Genomic DNA, 20,046 nt, shown 5'->3' with positions numbered 1-20,046 from the left:
GTGCCCCTCTCAACAGTATTTAGAACACATAAGAAATGCCCTTTAGAAAAAAAAAATAGGAAAAGAACAAAAGAAAACCTTGCTCGTTCTTGGGCCTTTACATAGAACTGATGCCAAATGACATATATTCCTGCTCTATTTCTTCTACAAGAAAAAAAACAGCATTCAGATTCTGGCTCTTTTCTATGCAGTGCGTGCTTACATAAAGTGAGAGCTTTGAAATAAACTTTGGGAAAGTTGGTGGGGGTAATTTATGGGAGAAGGGCCTTGGAGAGCTCAGTTACTTGGTATCCTGGGAAACAGGCTCATAATGAGGTGGAGAATGGCTTTGTGTTGTGGTAGATTTGTCCTCTGGAGCCTGTTCCTTGTCACCAAGAAGCCGTTCCTGCTCTTGGGAGGCCATCGGGGTCTCCAGAGAAGGGGCAGGGGTCCTCTCAGTTCTGTCTGACACATGGCAGATGGTGAAAGATGTGTCGAGGGTCTGAATACTAAAGTATGGGTGCACAGGCCCAGAGAAGGGGGCTGGGGGGAAGGTGTAGATGTGAGACTCATCTGTCATGTTGTAAAATGAGACGTCTCCTGCCTCATAATCCAGGAATATACCTATCTGCTCTGGGGGCTTCCCCAGGGATGGAGACTCTAAGTGTTTACCAATCATTGACTGAAATACCCCTTCAAAGCATCCTACGACCCAGAACCCAGTTTCTGGGGACTCTCTGAACCACCCACTCCTGTTTACATTGTCCCTACAAATTCCAAGATACCAAGTAGCTTTGTTCCCAACCCCCATTTCCACCTTCACCTCCCAGTAATATCTCCCAGAGGTGATGGCCTCCTGGCCCAGGACACTGAAGGTTTCTTCTGCACTCTTGTCTGCATTTCCCACCTTCAGCGAGTTCTCTTTCTTAGAGACAGTGAGGCCAGGATGAGCAGAGGCTGGATCCAGAGTCACATTCACTGCAGAAAGAGATGCCAGGTAAATGCAGGTCTAGGAGAAAGAGTGCCTTAAGGGCCAGGAAGAATCTAGGACCAAAGGAAACACCACACATAGAGGCCTTTCAGAGCCTTCAGCAGAAGCCTGACTGGCTCTCTAGCCTCTCCCGAATGAATGAGTCCCTGCCACAGACTCCTCTCTGCACAGCGGCCCCTTTCATCCGAAGGCCTCAGCAGCTGAAATCCAATGCTAAAATACTTACGATGAAATGCCTTTTGCAAGGGAGACAGTGCAGGATGCCTAAGTCAAGTGAGATCACCCTGTTGTGTCTGTCCTTCACCTGCTTTCTCATTCCTGAATCCCTTTTCCATAACTTAGGCTAGTGAGGAAAGGAAGAGACTTGTGTCAGAACATGTTCTATTCTGTCCCCCTGGGGGAAGCCTGGAATCAATGCACAGGATAAAAGATAGAGATGCAGTATGCAAGCATCAATGGGACAGTGCCACAGTGATACCATTGCTAGACTCCACAGAGTCTTTACATCCTCCCTCAACATTCATTCTAGTGCCCTTTCTGCCCCTTTGTCCAACCACAATCTCTGCTACTTTTAATAAAAGTTACTTTCCTCTTCCCCTATGAATATGGGCAAGAACTTGATGCTCATTCCACTCCTGCAGGCCTTTCATATACAGGAAATCTCATTCCTCAGCCTGTGCTTCTCTGCAAGCTAAATATCCTAGTCACCACCAGGCCTCTCTCAAAAGCAGTTGGAGAATATTTGAGGTATTGATAGGAATTAGCAACTTTTGTTTGTGTTTCGGGAAGAAAGTACATTGTGGAAGACTGAACAAGAGAAAAGCTTGAGACGATAAAGAAGAAAACTGCCTAGGTGTCTAAATGAATGAAGAATAAGACCCAGGAGGAAAGGATCACAGAACTAGAGCAATTAAGACTGGAGAAATGATTAACATAAGTCTTCAGTCTTATACAGAGGGAAATACCCAGCAATTCTCAGTCTCCCTTAGGAAAGCACAGAAAAAAAATTGGCTTATATTTTTTTAACTGAAGGATTTAGGTGACATATAAATAATAATCTGCAGAAAAATGGGATTCAGACTTTCTTGGGTTTTTTAAAACCCTTATCTTCCATCTTGGAATCAATACTGTATATTGGTTCCAAGGCAGAAGATCAGTAAGGACTAGGCATTTGAGGTAAAGTGACTTGCCCAGTGTCACACGGCTAAGAAATGTCTGAGGGTAGATTTGAACCCAAGACCCCCAACTCTAGGTCTGGCTCTTAATCCACTAAGCCACCTGCAAATTTTCAAATAAGAATAATGGAATATCTTCTTCAGGTTATAAAGAAAAATGGAATCTTTTGCCCTAGAATGATTTAATGGAAGTCCAGAAAACAAAGTTGAAATCACTTACATGCCTGAAAATGTTTCTTTCTCCAGTCTGAAAGAGAACACAGATACACACACACACACACACACACACACACACACACACACACACACAAATTATAGGTGAGGTAAGACTCTGAACTGCCTGGAGGAAGAAAAATCTTTCCCCATCTTTGTCACCACTAACTTTGAATCCTCCTCCCGCTCCCAGGAACCTTTTTCTTTCCACAGAATCATGTCTGTGTGTCAGAGCCTTCCATTTAACAGAAAGGCAAAAGTCCCCTGAAATAGGAGATATGGTGATCCTGGGGAAGAGGAGAGACACTCACCAGCATATATGTGGGCCTTCTTCCAGGCTGAAAAGAAACAAAAAGATGAAACTGCATGTGAAAAACTTCCTTTATCTTTGCTCAAAGTTTTGTTCTCAGGCAGTGAAGGTTAAATTATATGAAAAGGAATACCAATGAGAATTGTTTTCAGTAGAGCTTCCTTCTCAATTAATCAACCCACATTTGTTAAATGACTGCTCCATGCCAGGCACTCTGCTGGATGTTGTGGATACAAATACAAAATTTGAAACTCTCTCTACTCTGGAGCAACTTAAAAATAAATTATAAATATAAAGGGAGTATACATACATAAGCACAGAGTAGATAACATACAAAGTTGTTTGGGAAGTGAGTGCTAGTAATTGAATGTCTGAGGAACAGGAAAATCTTCATGTAGAAGGTAGTGTTTGAAATGGGTCTTGAAAGAAGAGAGCCCTTCTAAGAAGTGAAGAGTCGATGTTTTCTAGGTATATGGAATGAGCAATGCAAAGTTGGGGAAACAGGAGTTAGAGTTGCACATATGAGGAACAGAGAAAAGGCCATTTCACCTGCAACACAGAGTACTGGAAGTGGAGAAGCAAGAAATAAGACTGGAAAGAGATTGGGCCCACGTGGTATACGGTTTGAAAAAGAAATGATAATTTATTTTTCCTAGAGGCATTAACATTCCAAAGGAGACTATCAAGTAGGAAGTAATATAGTTAGATCTGCAATTTTGGAAAATCATTTTGATAACAACATATTTGATGGGGATAGGAAGTGGAGTGAAGTGAAGGGAGAAACTTAAAGAAGAGAAATCAATGAGAAAGCCAATGCAATAATTTAGCAGAGCAGTGATGAGAGCCTACCCTAAGATATTACCTGTGTGAGTGGAGAAAAGGTTAAAAAAAAAGATGCTATGGAGGTAGAAATGGCAAGATCTGGTAAGTTGCTGGATGTGTGAAATGAGGGAGAGTAAAGAGTTATTTTCTATTCAATTCTAAGTTTACTAACTCCTATGGATGATGAAAATTGTGGTACCTTCAACAAAAATAGGTAAGTTTAGAAGAGGAGAGGGCTTGGGGAAAGAAATGAGTTTACTTTTGGACATATTGAGTTTGAAATTTTGAATACACAACTGGTAATTTGGGGTTAAAAGCACCAGCAAGTAACTGGGGCTAGCTACATAGATGTCTGAATTGTCTGCTTAGAAAAGATAGTTATATCGTGGGAGCTGATGAGTTAAATAGGAAAGAATATAGAGAAGAGGACCGAGAGCAGAATATCCACAATGATAAGGTCAGATATGGATGATAGATCAGCACAAGAGACAGTGTAGGAAGTTGGACAAATAGGAGATAAATGAGAGAGGTAAAAAAATTATCAAATTTTTCAATAGCTCAGAAATATCACTATTATGCATGTCTAAAGATATTAAAAAGACCTGTATAAATATTCATAGCATTATTTTTTATGGTATCAAAAATTTGGTTAGAAAGAAGGTACTGTTAATATAGGGAGAAGTTAACCATATTATAGTATTACAATATCATGAAATACTTCACCATAAGAAATTATTTATGTGAAGAAATCAAATAAACATGGAAACATTTGTTTGAAATTGTGCAGAGTGAAGATGATCCATGAGAACAATATACACAATGACCACAACTATATAAATGAAAATGGCAAACATTATAGCTCAAAGTCAACTCACTTTGGGGCAGCTGGGTAGCTCAGTGGAGTGAGAGTCAGGCCTAGAGACAGGTTCAAACCCGGCCTCAGCCACTTCCCAGCTGTGTGACCCTGGGCAAGTCACTTGACCCCCATTGCCCACCCTTACCAATCTTCCACCTATGAGACAATACACTGAAGTACAAGGGTTTTAAAAAAAAAAAGTCAACTCACTTTAAATGCAATGACCAATCTTGGCCCTGAGGTCAAAAAAATATTTCTTCCTCTCATTAGAGAGCTAGGAAGTTACCAGTATGGCATATTTCTTGCATTGTGATTTGTAGTCACAGTTTGGGGAGATTTTGTTTAACTGGTTTTCTGGTGACAAAGGATAGAAGGACTACAATAGAGGAATAGTTGTATAAAAAACAAAATGCATTGATAAAAAAATAAAATGGCTTTCTTCATAGGCTCTACTCTGTAATAAACTTTTCCCACCCCATAAGCATAATATAGGTATGGTCATTGTGTGTGTGTGTGTGTGTGTGTGTGTGTGTGTGTGTGTGTGTGTGTGTATTTATGCCCTGGTATGGAAGGATATATCTCCCACAGGGAAGGTAGGCAGAGACTCCTGATTTGAGTAAAAGTGAGAATTGCTCACCTGAATCATAGAGATGCTTCCTTTTTTCTGAAAGGCAACAGCAATAAGTGAATCATCCTGAAGTCAGTTCTGGGTGAAACACAGGCTGAATTCAGTTGTGGGGGGAAATTGAACTTACCAAGATCTATTCTGAGAGATTCTGAAAAAGAAAGAAATTATATAAATCTAAGCTCTGCAGAAAGGACAGGTTTTTGCTCCTTAAATATCAGATGAGAGTGGTCCTTTTTTAGATCCAAAGAATCTTCCTAAAAATCACCAGTCTTCCCTGCTCTGGAGCTCTGTCATGATGCTGTCCTTTCTGGAGTCTGGAATTCTGCCTTCCTTGCCCCTCATAAAATTTTTGTCTCCCTCTCTCTCCTTATTTGGTCCTCATCATCCCACACACATAGACAAAGTTCCTGCTTATCTCCCTACTTTGCCTTTCTCCTTTACCTTTCTCTTCTTGTTGGTCCTTCTTTTCCTGGTGCAATTTCTTTACTTCCTTCCTTTCTTTCAGGATGAAAAAGATGCTAATTCCAAGGAGAATTCCCACCACAGGTAAGATTCCAGTCAGGGCTTTCTTCCAGGGAGAAGTCTTAGGGAAGAAGGACTCTATTGAGAGACCCAAGGAAGTCTAGGTCAGATACATACCAAAAATAAGCCCTTTCCCCTCCACTATGGTTCTTTCCCCTGTCCCATCTACCCCAACTCTAATCATTCTCTTTAGGACTTAGAACTGACCTGGGATGTCAATGACTGACATCTTCTCCTGACCCAGGAGCATGTTGTAGATGGAGCAGGATACATTCCTAATGGAGCTGTCTTGGACCACAATCAACGCCTTCACATGGAAGAAACCAGCTTTATCTTGGACCTGGGTCTCAGAGAGGGAGGAAAACTTCCCTCCCTTATTGTTTCTCCACTGCACCTGGGGCTTTGGGAACCATCCGTCTGTTGTGCATGCCAGCTTAATCCCTCCATCCTCATGTCCTTCCAAGCGGAGGTGAGGAGCAGAACCTAGACCTAGAGAGAGAAGCCAGAGACCTGAGAGCCCTCAGGAGCAGAAATCATCATGGCTACAGAATTCATCATCTTTCTACATCAGTGTGCCTTAGAGAAAACTAGAGAAGGGCTGAGGCTCTGCTCCATGAGCCTGGGAGCTCCTTGAGAGCAAAGGCTATCTTTTGTCTTTCTTCATATCCCTAAGACTTAGCACTGTCTCTAGCAAATAGTAGGTGTTTAATAAATGCAAGTTGACTACCTTTTCCCAACTAAACAAATAGGAAGACAGAAGCCCATAACAGGAAAGGGATTTCTCAGATTCAAAGCTTGTGTTAGGAACCATTCCTTTCTTCAAATGTTCTCTATCTCTTAATTCTTTGAATAACTCTGAAATTGCCTATGGAGTCCTGTAAAAGGAACAAAGTGAAATTTTCTAAGGCACATTCTTATCTATGGATAGATGGAGTGTGTGTGTGTGTGTGTGTGTGTGTGTATGTGTGACCATTACTTTCAATTGATACTTCAATTGAAACTACAGAATTTCTTTGTATCTCTTCTTATAAGATGAATCTATCAGGCAGACTTTCTACTCCTGACCTCCCAAAGTGTTAGTGTTGTTTCAAATGTGTTGGTTTCAGTTCATGTTCAGTCGGTTGTTTCAGCTGTATCAGAAATGGATTGTCTTAATTCCTTCCTCCTTCAAAGTAAGTAAAAGGAGACAAAGAATCATTCGTCTGTGCTCCGCTCCCAGCATAGCTTTCCAAGGTGGTGTGGGTAGTATAAGGAGTGGAGGATGTCAAAGTAGATAAAGAAAACAGCACATACTTCTCAACATATATTTATATGAGATGTTAAAGAAAGGTGTCAATAAATTCATGGATATAAGTCTGCCAGAGATCATTATGTTATTATTATATTATATTATAAATTATTATATGTTAAGGATATGAGGGTTGTTGTTTAGTTATCTGATTCTTCATAACCTCATTTTGGGGTTTTCTTAGCAAGACACTGAAGGGGTTTGCCATTTCCTTCTTCAGCTCATTTTACAGATGAGGAACTAAGGGAAACAGGGTTAAGTGACTTGCCCAGGGTCACACGGCCAATAAGTGTCTGAGGCCAGATTTGAACTCATGAAGAGACCCCATATTCTATCCACTGTGCCACCTTGCTGCCTAGGATATCATAGACACATCCCCAACCCCAGAGGTGGAAACCATAGAGGAAAGCACTCTTCCATGTCCATATATATTCATAAAAAGAGATAGTTCAGATTTATACAAAGCATATTATTATTGCAAAACATTTTGACAGCTATTATCTCATTTGACCCTGTAAGTCTTAACAAACTACTAGTCTTGGTCAGGAAGAAAGACTGTTATTTACATTTTTAAGATAAAAGAACTGAGACCCAGACAGTTGAAATGATAGACAGCAATCAAGTAATAAAATTTGTTTCAACCCAGGCCTTGTGATTCCAAGAAAAGATATTTCTTCCATGCTACAGTTGTACCAGTATCAGACACAGAACCTTGAGATAAGTGGAACTTGGGACTGATAAAAAATGGAATATGTAGTTTGAATCTACAAGAGTTATGATGAGAAATAGTACGATGGACACACATGGTACTGTCCCATCAAAAAGGGCTCATCTTTCCCAACAAACCACTTACCTGCCACCTTCACTTCCAGACTTGCTTGTTCAAATACATCGCCTCTTCCAAAAAAGCACTGGTACTTTCCATTGTCTGACATTTGGACATTGTAAATCTTCACAGCCAACCTCCCCTCAGTAATGAATTCACTTATAAATTCTGTCCTCCCTGTGTATTCCACCAGTTGTTCGCCAGTCTGCTCCTTCCCCTTTTGGAACACGAACACAGCTTCAGAGAACTGGGAGCGAAACCACCTGACTTCCATGTGCTCCGCACTCATGGACGGGGAGAGGCGGCAGGGCAGTATGATGTCTGAACCCAGTAAGGCCACAATGGGTTCGTTTGGTCCAAGCACCACAAATTGTTCTGTTAGATGGAGAAGCAGGAGATAGATGGGGGGAAAGGAAGATGAACATTCTATTCCTGAAAGGACATTTCCTTTTCTTAGGAGGAAAGGGAATTAACATAATAATTATTATAAAACCTCTATGGGAAAGCATGTGTAGATTTTTCCAAGGAATTTACTCTCAAAGGAACTTATTTTTCTGATTCTGATGAGACTAATACTGTTGATCCACCCTATTGAACTGATGCTTCTATAAAGTGTTCTTTGGGGGCCCCATTAAAGTTAGGAGTGTATAAATTATTGTCAATGATCTAAAATGTGTAGACTATAGAAAGAGGTAGAATTATTGGTTACCTCCAAGGCTACTGATTCTATGTGTCCTGGTTGGTGTCTGAGTCAAATTGTTTCAACTGTAATAGGAAAAAAAAACAGAAAAGGAAAGAGACAATATTCTTACCTGTGCCTCCCACAGGCATCTGCAGAGGAAACATGAGGCAGATGGATAGAAAGGAGTTTAGGAAACCCATCTTCTTCAGAGCTGCAAATATGGAAACTAGAAAATAGAACAAATCAAATGACTAACAAATATTAATTTAATTAATTAAATGCTTCCTGTGTATATAGTTTGGGATAAAGAAAAGACAAAGATTATTAACCCTTAAAAAGAGGCATCTTTACTGCTTGCTATAACAATCCTGCCTAAGTCCTACAAACCCCTATAAATCTTGATCAAAAGGCCCTGAATGAACACAAAGAGCAGGCAAACAGGTAAGGGCACCCAGCAATTACTTCCTTTCTCTCTTTTCCTTTGAAACTCAATAATCCAGTAATTTTCTTAGAAACCATGCTCTATGGGAGGTCCTAGGTCCAAATCTGGTCCCAGACACTTCCTAGCTGTGTGACCCTGGGCAAGTCACTTAACCCCCATTGCCTAGCCCTTACAATGGTATTACCTTAGAACCAACACACAATATTGATTCTATTATGGAGGGTAAGGGTTTAAAAAAAAAAGAAGCAGCTATGCTCTGCAGGGAGAACTCTCCTATGGTAAATAAGAGTTCTCTTGACTTTTATTTAAGAGGGTTTGAGAAGCTGAGAGAAAGAAAGAAATAGATTTTTTTCATGACTTCATGTACCCCTTCAATATACCCATTGCTTTCTTGAGCTTCCCCTCATAATCCAGGATGTATGTATGTATGGGAAGTGGGGGAGATAAGGTAACAAATGGATCTGACTTGTGCTATGTCCCACATTTTATCAGCATAACATCTTCCCAACTCTTCCTTTTCCCACTCCCCACTGTTCAGAGGCACCACACTATACTCACATTTTTTCTCTTTATAATCAGTGAGACACTCGGGAGTTTCTCTTCAGTCTGACTGCTCCCTCGAGGCTGGGACAGTGGTAGATTCAGTAAAGGTACCATTGCTCTTCCTGCTCTTCATTCTGACAAAGTCATGATGCATTCCTATTTTTTGGGAACTGGGAACTGGCTGTCCTTCTGGAAGGATATAATATGAGTATTCCAGAAAAAAAATCAGGTATCCAGGAAATCTATGCAGGAAACATCTCTCCAGAGCAATGCAACCTTTCTCAGGCCTCTTAGGTTCCTTCTGAAAATGAAAGGAGAAAAAAAATAAGGAAGGAAACTTTGGCCTGGTCTCATATCTGTTTATGATGTTAACATAAAAAATTATCTGCAGGAGGCAAGGTCAATTAAAATCACTGATTTCAGTACAAGCCGGGGCCATGAGGGAACTTTTTTTTCAGATTGCTCATCTTTTCAATGTTATAGTTATACTACTATTAATTCTTTGCCTGGTTCTGTTCATTTTCCTCTCTATCTCTTCATTTGAGTTTTCCCAGGTTTCTTTGAAACTATCCATTTCCTCATTTCTTAATAATGTATTCCATTACATTCATATACTCTTAAGTTCTTTAGTCATTTCCATTTGATTGGCAACCCTCTCAATTTCTAGTTCTTTTCTAAAGAAGTCCAGCCTCTCCAAGAATCTGTACGTAGATCCTAGTCACCCTAGAGGGAAGCCAAAGACTAGAAAACAATGGGGAAGGGGTTTTAAGACAAAGTAAGGAGACACATAGGGAAAATAACAGACAAGGGACGCAGTGTGATGTCTGTCAGGGAGACAAGTCAGTGAGAGAGAGAGACCTTGTCTCTGACCATTTATTATAACTTTTTTAGCACTGGGGGTTTTCAGGGTATCTATTGAACAAAGGAAGCAGCAAAGGTTTTTACATAAGATTATGAGTCCGATAACAAAGATAATGAACAGGCGGTAACACAATTTTTCGGCCAGATGCCCAGGAAAGAAGCTCATTTGAAAGCCCTTCCTGACTTAAGTCAAAACTTCTTCTTCCCAGAACCCTGGTCCAAACTTATTCAGATGTTAAGGGTAAGTAAACTTTACAGATTCAAAAAGATCTATTTTCAGCCTGTCTGCCAGTTGCAGCTTCATTTCTTTGAAAGTACAATTTTTAAGCTCAACAAAGTTTTACCCCAATCTGATTGAAAAATTCAGAAATCAATCATGTGAAATATTAGAAATATATCCTTATGAGTCTGATCCATGAACACTTTGCTCATTAGAATCAGCTTTTGAATACATCTTTAATATCTTCATGGTTCATTATTTGCTGAAACCCTTCATTTGACACTCCAAAATGAACTGCTATAAATGCTTTTTTTTGTATATGTGGGTCCTTTTCTCTCTCTTCAACCACCTTGGGGGTCTAGGAGGACTGGATGGCATGGAGAATTTAGCAATCTAGAATTGGCCATAGTTCCAAACTGTTTTCCACAATGACTACATCAATTCAAAGCCCTACTAACAATGCATTTGTCATTTGCCATTTTCCATTTTTCACAATACCATCATCCCAAGCCATCTAGATAACAACCTATGTATCTACCTCAAACCTCACCTCTCATATTCAATCTGTTATTAAGGCCTGTCATTAATAAGAGAAAATCAAATCAAAACTATTCTGAGACTCAGACTTAGACAACTGGAAAAAATTATTAAAAATAGAATCAATGTTAGAAAGACTATGCAAAGATACTCACTAATTCATTATTGATGGATCCACAAAGTATAAACCCCTTTGAAAAGCAATTTGATATTAAACTAAGAAACTGACTAAAACAACATGTATATCCTTTGACCCAGAGTGCTATTACTACTTTTAGCCTAAACAGAAACAAAAATAGAAAGACAGGTATTTCATATATCCACATACGTGTAGCAAAGCTGTTTGTAGTAGCAAAGGACTGAAAACAACATAGATTCCCATTGATTGAGAAATGGAAAAATTAATTGTGGTTAATGAATAACATAGAATGTTATTATGGAGAAAGAAATAATGAATATGAATAATACAGAAAAGCAGGAGAACTAAGAAAAGCAAAATCAGAGAAAGAAAATTATAGACCAATTTCATTATTAATATGGGTACAAAAATCCTAGCTAGAAGACTACAACAATTTATCACAAAGTTTATACATTGTGACCCAAACAAGATTTATACCAGTGGTTCCCAAACTTTTTTGGCCTACTGCCCCCTTTCCAGAAAAAAATATTACTTAGTTCCCCTGGAAATTAATTTTTTAAATTTTAATAGCAATTAATAGGAAAGATAAATGCACCTGTGGCCATCACCGCTTCCCTGGATCGCTGCAGCACCCACCAGGGGGCAGTGGCACCCACTTTGGGAATAACTGATTTATACCAAAAATGCAGGAATAGTTTAACAGGAAAAACTATCAACATAATTGATTATGTTAATAATTAAATCAACAAAAATCATGTGATTATATCAATAGATACAGAAAAAGCTGTTGACAAACTATAACACTCATCCTTATTAAAAATACTGGAAAGAATAGATATAAATTGATTTTTTCTTAAAGTGCTAATAAGAGGCATCTACATAAAACCATTAGCAAGCATTATTTATAAAGGGGATAAGCTGGAAGCCTTCCTAGTAAAATCAGAAGTGAAACAAAAATACTCACTCTCACCAGTATTATTTATTGTATTAGAAATGCTTAGAAATAGCAAGAGAAGAAAAAGAAACTAAAGGAATCAGATTGGGCAAGGAGGTATTAAAATTAGTTCTGCTGATGATATGATGGTATATGTGGAAAATCCTAAAGACTCAACTAAAAAATTAGTTGAAACAATTGATAATTTCATTAAAGTATTCGGATATAAAATAAACCCATACAATTCATCATTATTTCTATATATCACTAACAAAGACCTGCAAAAAAAAATAGAAAGAGATACCTCAATTATTCCACCATAGAGAGAATAAATACTTGGGAATATATACCTGCCAAAACACACTAGGAACTACTTAAATGTAATTATAAATCACTTTTTATGTAAGTAAAGTTAGATTTAAATAATTAGAAAAATATTAATTGTTCATGGGTAAGCAGAGCCAATATAATTAAAATGACAACATTTCCCAAACTAACAACCTATTTATTCAATTCTATACCAATTAAATTACCAAAAGATTATTTTATTGTGCTAGAGAAAACAATAAAATTCATTTGGAAGAACAAAAGGTCAAGAATATCAAAGGAATTAATGAAAAAGTATAAAAGAAGGCAGTCTAGTAGAACAGATTTCAAATTGTATTATAAAGCAGTAATTATCAAAACTATCTGGCACTGGCTAAGAAACAGAAAGATTGATTAGTGGAATAGAAGAGACATATAACAAGTAGGAGCAAAATATTATAATAACCTTGTATCTGATAAAAGTAAAGATCCAAATTTTGAGAACAAGTGGTATCCAAACAACAATCCCACTGGAGGTAAAAATCAAGGACTCTTGTCAGGAGATCAGAAGTCAGAGCAAAGGAGGGAGAGCATTCCAAGCACAGGGAACAGTCAGAAAATACTAAGAGCTGAGAGTGTCTTGTTCATGGAACAGCAAGGAAACCAGTGTCAATAGATCAAACAATACATGTAAGGGAGCAAGACTGGAAAGGTAGAAGGGGACTAAGTTATAAAGGGCTTTGAATGCTTAACAGCATTTTTTATTTGCTTCTAGAGATAATAAGAAGCTAATGATATTTATTGAGTGGAGTGAAGAAGAGAGGTTATGACATGACTAAAATGCACTTTAGAAAAATTGCTCTGATGAAATGGAGGAGGGATTGAAGTTGGGAGATACTTAAAGCAGGCAAACCCCCAAGCAAGGGATTGCAATAATGAGGGCCAGCACTAGACTAGGGCCAATATCAAAGGAAAGAAGGGAAAGGAGTATATTCAAGAAATGTTGCAAAGGTAAAATTGACAGACTTTGCAACAAAATGGATATAGGGAATAAGAGACAGTGAGCAGTCCAGAATGACTCCCAAGATGCAAATCTGAGGGAATGGGAGGTTAATGTTTCCCTCTTTAGTAATAGGGAGAAGTGGGGAAACTTTGGGGAAAGAAAATGAATCCTACTTGGGATATAAAATTTAAGATGTATATTGGACATTCAATTTGAGATGTCTGAAAGACAGTTGGAAATGTGAAATTGGAAGTGATCAGAGAAATTGGGGCAGCATAAAAAGTTATTAAGTCCAAGGGAACTGATGAGATCACCAAGTGAAATAGTCTAGAAGAAGAGGTCTTAGGACAGAAACCTAAAAGACACTAATTCTAGTTAGAGAGCATGATCTGGCCGAAGGTCAAGCAAAAAGAGACAGATTAGGAGAGGTAGAAGAAAATTTAGGAGAGATTGGTGCCACAAAAACCTAGAGATAAAATACTATCAAGGAAGAAAGATCAGCAGTGTCAAAAGCTGCAGAAAGGTCAAGGAAAGTGAGGATTGAGAAAAAGCCATTGAATTTAGCAACTCACAGGACATTAGTAAATTTAAAGAGAGTCATTTCAGGGGAATGATAAAGTCAGAAGCCAGATTATCACAACATACATGGGGAAAGAGCAAAAGAAAAGAAAAAAGACAAGCAATTGTAGTGTAACTTAAATGTCTGGCACTGGCCCTGAAGAAAGTATGAGAAAATGTAATTCCTCCTCTTCTTGTGGAAGGAGAGGGAGACACTGGATATGGAATATTGTGTATAATATCAGACATAGTTGATGTGTTTGGTTGGTTTTGCTAATCTATTTTTTTTTCTCTTTGTTATATGGAATAGCTTTCTGGAGCTGTAGAGACATGTTGAAAATAAAAATAAAAATAAAATATATCAATAATTTTTATAAGATAGAAGCTACAGAAAGGCACTGTTGGTTACTCTTGTCCAGTCTGAGGACTGAGATCTCTTATAGCTTCTAGAAGGTCTAAATGTCCACTTTTGACTTGATGTCAAAGAATTAGTATGACAGTATCTTCAGCAATTAGAGTCAAGGAAAGTTTGTAAGAAACAGCAAAGGAGAGCAGTAATGAAACTTCACCAGGCATCTCTACTGGAAACAATGAAGAAATTAATAAATGTTAAACAACAACAACCAAAACTCTACTAAGATGAATTTTTTTTTGATTAAATGTATCCCATGGCAAAACCTCAGAAGAAAAGAATAATCAAGCAATTACAAGTAGACCAGAAAGCAGAAGCTATTAGCTATAAGTATTTTGAAAGTGGATAAAGAGTCTTGTAAAATAAATCAAGGAAGAGATAAAGAAAGATATTTCGGAAAGTCAAATTAGAGCACAAGAGGAAAATATGGTATAAGAAAAATCAGTTTATAAAAGAAGGTAGAAGTCTTTAGTGAACATCTTTAAAAAATATAATGGAAGAAATAAAATTAAAATTCAATGACACAAGGCATAATAGAACCAAGCGAAAACACCAAAAAATGGAAAAAACACAGATGACTACCATTAAAACAACTCATCTGGACAACAGGATAAGGAGGTAAAAATTAGGAATACTTGAGCACTAAAAGCTATAAAAGATTGTCTGCCTTTTGATCCAACCATACCACTGCTGGGTTTATACTCCAAAGAGATAATAAGGAAAAAGACTTGCACAAAAATATTTATAGGAGGTTCCAGTTAAGATGGTGGCAGAGTAAAGAGCAGCTGCTTGACCTCTCCTAACCAATATAGGACTCCTCAGGGGTACATAAAAACAAGTCCAGACAAATGAAGGGACCCCACAACAGGGCGCAGCATTGAAGGTACGTGGAATCAAAGCATTTCTACGCTATAAAGGGATGAAACAGTTCTCACTGGAACACAAACTGTGTAACCCTCCCCCACCCCCCACACCACCTACAGTGCCAAAGCCAGCGCATAGGAGTTGAAGCAGGTTTGGGGCCCATTAAATCATTGGCAGCTCCAGGGCCTGTTCCTGAGAGCAGCAAGACTTAGGACCCCAAGAAGCTAAAGACTGCACACGGACTTTGAACACAGACTGTGAGCGCAGGCGCTGGTAAAGGCATTGCCTTGCCTCGGACAAGGATCTTGAGCGCAGGCTTGGACCTCTAGTGGGGACCCTGTGCAGACAGGAAGCAGCGCCCTGAGACTATTGAGCGAGCCTCTGGTAGAGGGGCAGACAGGGGACCACCAGGAGGCTTGACCCCGAGAACAATGAGACCTGAGACCTAGGGAGCATAGAGAGTGCAGACAGACCCTGACTGTGAGGATAAAGTTGAGAAGGGGCAGGGCTAACAATGGCAAGCCAAAATCGGGAACTCCAAAAGAGAAAGATCATCAAGAAGAAGTCTGTAACACTCAACAACTTTTACACAGAGAAAATCCAGACAATAGAGGAAACAGCAGAGGAGAACAAACAAGTAATCATATCCAAACCTTCCCAAAATAATGAAAACTGGTCACAAGCTATTGAAGAGTTCAAATCTGAGATGATGAGAAAGATGGAAGAGATCTGGCAAGAAAATAACAGTATAAAAGGCAGAATTTTGCAATTGGAAAGTGAGGCACAGAAATCAAATGAACTGATAAGCAAATTGAACACCAGAAATGACCAGACTGAAAAGGAAAACTAAAAGATTATAGCTAAAAAACAAAAGATTATAACCGAAAACCAGTCCCTAAAGGTTAGAATTGAGCAATTAGAAGCTAATGATCTCTAAAGACAGCAAGAACAAATAAAACAGTCAAAAGACTGATAAAATAGAAGGAAACATGAAATATCTCAATGAGAAAGGGACAGACCAAGAAAACAGGTCTAGAAGAGACAATTTGAGAATCATTGGTCTTCCAAAAAAAGCAGAAATTAATAGAAATTTGGACTCCATATTAAAAGAAATAATTCAGCAAAATTGCCCTGAAGTTCTACAACAAGAGGGCAATATAGACATTGAAAGGATCGATAGATCACCCTCTACACTAGACCCAGAAAAGACAACCCCCAGGAATATAATAGCAAAATTCAAGAGCTTCCAAGTAAACGAAAAAAAATCTTTCAAGAAGCCAAAAAGAGACAATTCAAATAACAAGGAACACCAATAAGGATCACACAGGATCTGGCAACCTCCACACTAAAAGACCACAAGGCTTGGAATATGATATTCAGAAAGGCAAGAGAACTGGGTCTTCAACCACGGATCACCTACCCATCAAAACTGACTATATACTTCCAGGGGAAAGTTTGGGCATTCAATAAGATAGAAGATTTCTAAGTATTTGCACAGAAAAGACCAGGACTAAATGGAAAGTTCAATATCCAACCACAAAAATCAAGAGAAACATGAAAAGGTAAATAAGAAACAGAGGGGAAAGAGAGAAAACTCGTATTTTTTTAATTTGCCCATTTAAGGGCTTCAATAAGATCTAATAATCTGTATTCCTATGTTGAGAAATGCTATGTATAATTCTCTGTAGTGAACTCTATCCACTATTATAGTAATCAGAAGAATAATACATAGGGAGAGGTTGAAATAGTAAATGGTCTAAGATGATATGGGGAGTGGGAAAGAGAGGGGTGAATAGCAGGGGACACCAAGAGAAACTTGAATGAATAAGAAAAATAGGATATTCTATTACACACAAATAGGGCATGGGAAGGGGAGGGGATGAATACTATTATAAGAAGGAGAGGAACAGAGCATTAAGAGGTAATATTTAAACCTTATTCTCAGTTTAATTAACCCTGGGAGGGAAGAGTGGCTATATCCATTGGGATATAAAACTCTATCTAACTCTACTGAGAAAGCCAGAAGGGATAAACCAAAGGGAACAAGGGAGTGGGGAGGTCAAAAAAAGGAAGAGGAGAAGAAGGGGGAGGGAATTAATTAGGCCTTTCAAAATAAAAAGAGGGGAATAATAAGGGAGGGGGGTAGAAAGGGAAGTTAATCAAGGGAGTGGATAAGGGTTACTGGCTTAAAGCAAACCACTGGTTTAAAAGGAAATAGTGTAAGAAGAAGAGGTAGAATTAGGAGACAATACCAAAATGTCAGCGAATGCACAACTGATAATTATAACTCTGAATGTGAATGGGATGAACTCGCTCATAAAACGGAGGCAAATAGCAGAGTGGATTAGAAACCAAAATCCTACCATAGGTTGTCTACAAGAAACACATATAAGGCAGGTGGACACACACAAGTTTAAGGTCAAGGGCTTGAGCAAAATCTTGTCGACGTCAAATGAGAAAAAGAAGGCAGGAGTGGCAATCATGATTTCTGACAAAGCCAAAGTAAAAATAAATATGATTTAAAAAGACAGGAAAGGTCATTACATCCTGATTAAAGGCAGTATAGACAATGAAGAAATAACAGTGCTCAATATGTATGCACCAAATGGCATAGCATCCAAATTCATAAAGGAGAAACTGGCAGAGCTCAAGAAGGAAATAGATAGTAAAACTGTATTAGTGGGAGATATAAATATTCCTCTTTCAGATCTAGATAAATCATACCAAAAAATAAATAAGAAAGAGGTAAGAGAGGTGAATGAAGTCCTAGAAAAATTACATTTAATTGATATGTGGAGAAAATAAATAGGGACAAAAAGGAATACACCTTCTTTTCAGCTGCACATGGTACATTTACAAAGATTGACCATGAAATAGGGCATAGAAACATTGCAAACAAATGCAAAAGAACAGAAATAATAAATGTTACCTTCTCAGACCATAATGCAATAAAAATAATAATTAGTAAGGGCACCTGGACAGGCAAATCAAAAACTAATTGGAAATTATATAATATGATTCTCCAAAACCAGCTAGCCAAAGAAGAAATCATAGAAACAATGAACAATTTCATTGAAGAGAATGACAATGATGAGACATCCTACCAAACTCTGTGGGATGCAGCCAAGGCAGTACTCAGGGGGGAATTTTTATCCTTGAGTGCATATATTAACAAATTAGGGAGGGCAGAGTTTAATGAATTGGGCATGCAACTTAAAAAATTAGAGAGCAAGCAAATTAAAAATCCCCAGATGAAACCTAAATTAGAAATACTAAAAATCTAGGGAGAAATTAATAAAATCAAAAGTAAAATAATTATTGAATTAATAAATAAAACTAGAAGCTGGTATTTTGAAAAAACAGATAAAATAGACAAAGTACTGGTCAATCTAATAAAAAAAAGGAAAGAAGAAAACTAAATTGATAGTATCAAAGATGAAAAGGGAGACCTCACCTCTAATGAAGGGGAAATTAAGGCAATCATTAAAAACTATTTTGCCCAATTATATGGCAATAAATATAACAATGTAGGAGATATGGATGAATATTTACAAAAATATAAATTGCATAGATTAACAGAAGAAGGAATAGAATACCTAAATAATCCCACATCAGAAAAAGAAATTGAACAAGCCATCAAAGAATTCCCTAAGAAAAAATTGCCAGGACCCGATGGATTCACAAGTGAATTCTATCAGACATTCAAAGAGCAACTAATCCCAATACTATACAAATTATTTGATAAGATAAGCAAAGAAGGATTCCTATCAAATTCCTTTTATGACACAAATATGGTACTGATTCCAAAGCCAGGTAGATCAAAAACAGTGAAAGAAAACTGCAGACCAATCTCCCTAATGAACATAGATGCAAAAATCTTAAATAGAATACTAGCAAAGAGACTCCAGCAAGTAATCAAGAGGATACTCCACCATGATCAGGTGGGATTTATACCAGGAATGCAAGGATGATTCAACATTAGGAAAACCATCCACATAATTTACTATATCAATAATCTAACAAACAAAAATCACATGATTATCTCAATAGATGCTGGAAAAGCCTTTGACAAAATACAGCATCCATTGCCATTGAAAATACTGAAAAGTATAGGAATAGAAGGACCTTTCCTAAAAATAATAAACAGCATATACCTAAAACCATCAACAAGCATTATATGCAATGGGGATAAATTAGAGCCCTTCCCAATAAGATCAGGAGTCAAACAAGGATGCCCATTATCACCTCTTTTATTTAACATTGTACTAGAAACACTAGCAGTAGCAATTAGAGAAGAAAAAGAAATTGAAAGTATCAAAATAGGCAATGAGGAGACTAAGCTATCACTCTTTGCAGATGATATGATGGTCTACTTAAAAAATCCTAGAGAATCAACTAAGAAGCTTGTAGAAATAATCAACAACTTTAGCAAAGTTGCAGAATACAAAATAAATGCACATAAATGATCAGCATTTCTATATATTTCCAACACATCACAGCAGCAAGAGGTAGAAAGAGAAACACCATTTAAAATCACCCTAGACAATATAAAATACTTAGGCATCTATCTACCAAAACAAATACAGGAATTATACAAAAACAACTACAAAACACTTTCCAAACAATTAAATCTAGATCTAAACAACTGGAAAAACATTGATTGCTCATGGGTAGGATGAGCTAACATAATAAAAATGAATATTCTACCCAAATTAAGTTACCTATTTAGCACCATACCTATCAAACTACCAAAAAACTTCTTTACTGAATTAGGAAAAACTATAACAAAGTTCATTTGGAATAACAAAAGATGAAGAATATCAAGGAAAATAATGGAAAAAAATGTGAAGGAAGGGGTGCCTAGCAGTACCAGATATTAAACTATACTATAAAGCAGCAGTCATCAAAACAATATGGTACTGGCTAAGAGACAGA

At 37.7% G+C, this 20,046-nt stretch overlaps 1 protein-coding gene across 1 annotated transcript in view; it reads right to left on the bottom strand.

Moving 5' to 3' along the window:
* Positions 1-280: 280 nt before the first annotated feature.
* LOC123246361 (butyrophilin subfamily 1 member A1-like) overlaps positions 281-20,046 on the bottom strand; it is a 79,450-nt gene continuing 59,684 nt past the window's right edge. Inside the window, exons 2-10 of the mRNA XM_044675268.1 lie at positions 8,423-8,518; positions 7,638-7,985; positions 5,704-5,985; positions 5,416-5,574; positions 5,102-5,122; positions 4,984-5,010; positions 2,670-2,696; positions 2,366-2,392; positions 281-957 (exon numbers count right to left, since the gene is read on the bottom strand). Coding sequence (XP_044531203.1) covers positions 281-957; positions 2,366-2,392; positions 2,670-2,696; positions 4,984-5,010; positions 5,102-5,122; positions 5,416-5,574; positions 5,704-5,985; positions 7,638-7,985; positions 8,423-8,518 — 1,664 coding nt within the window. The remainder of the gene's footprint in view (positions 958-2,365; positions 2,393-2,669; positions 2,697-4,983; positions 5,011-5,101; positions 5,123-5,415; positions 5,575-5,703; positions 5,986-7,637; positions 7,986-8,422; positions 8,519-20,046) is intronic.

Source organism: Gracilinanus agilis, chromosome 4, assembly GCF_016433145.1.
Source record: "Gracilinanus agilis isolate LMUSP501 chromosome 4, AgileGrace, whole genome shotgun sequence".
NCBI lineage: Eukaryota > Metazoa > Chordata > Mammalia > Didelphimorphia > Didelphidae > Gracilinanus > Gracilinanus agilis.
Note: the sequence above shows the minus strand (reverse complement) of the source record. Positions and strands in the feature narration are given on the sequence as shown.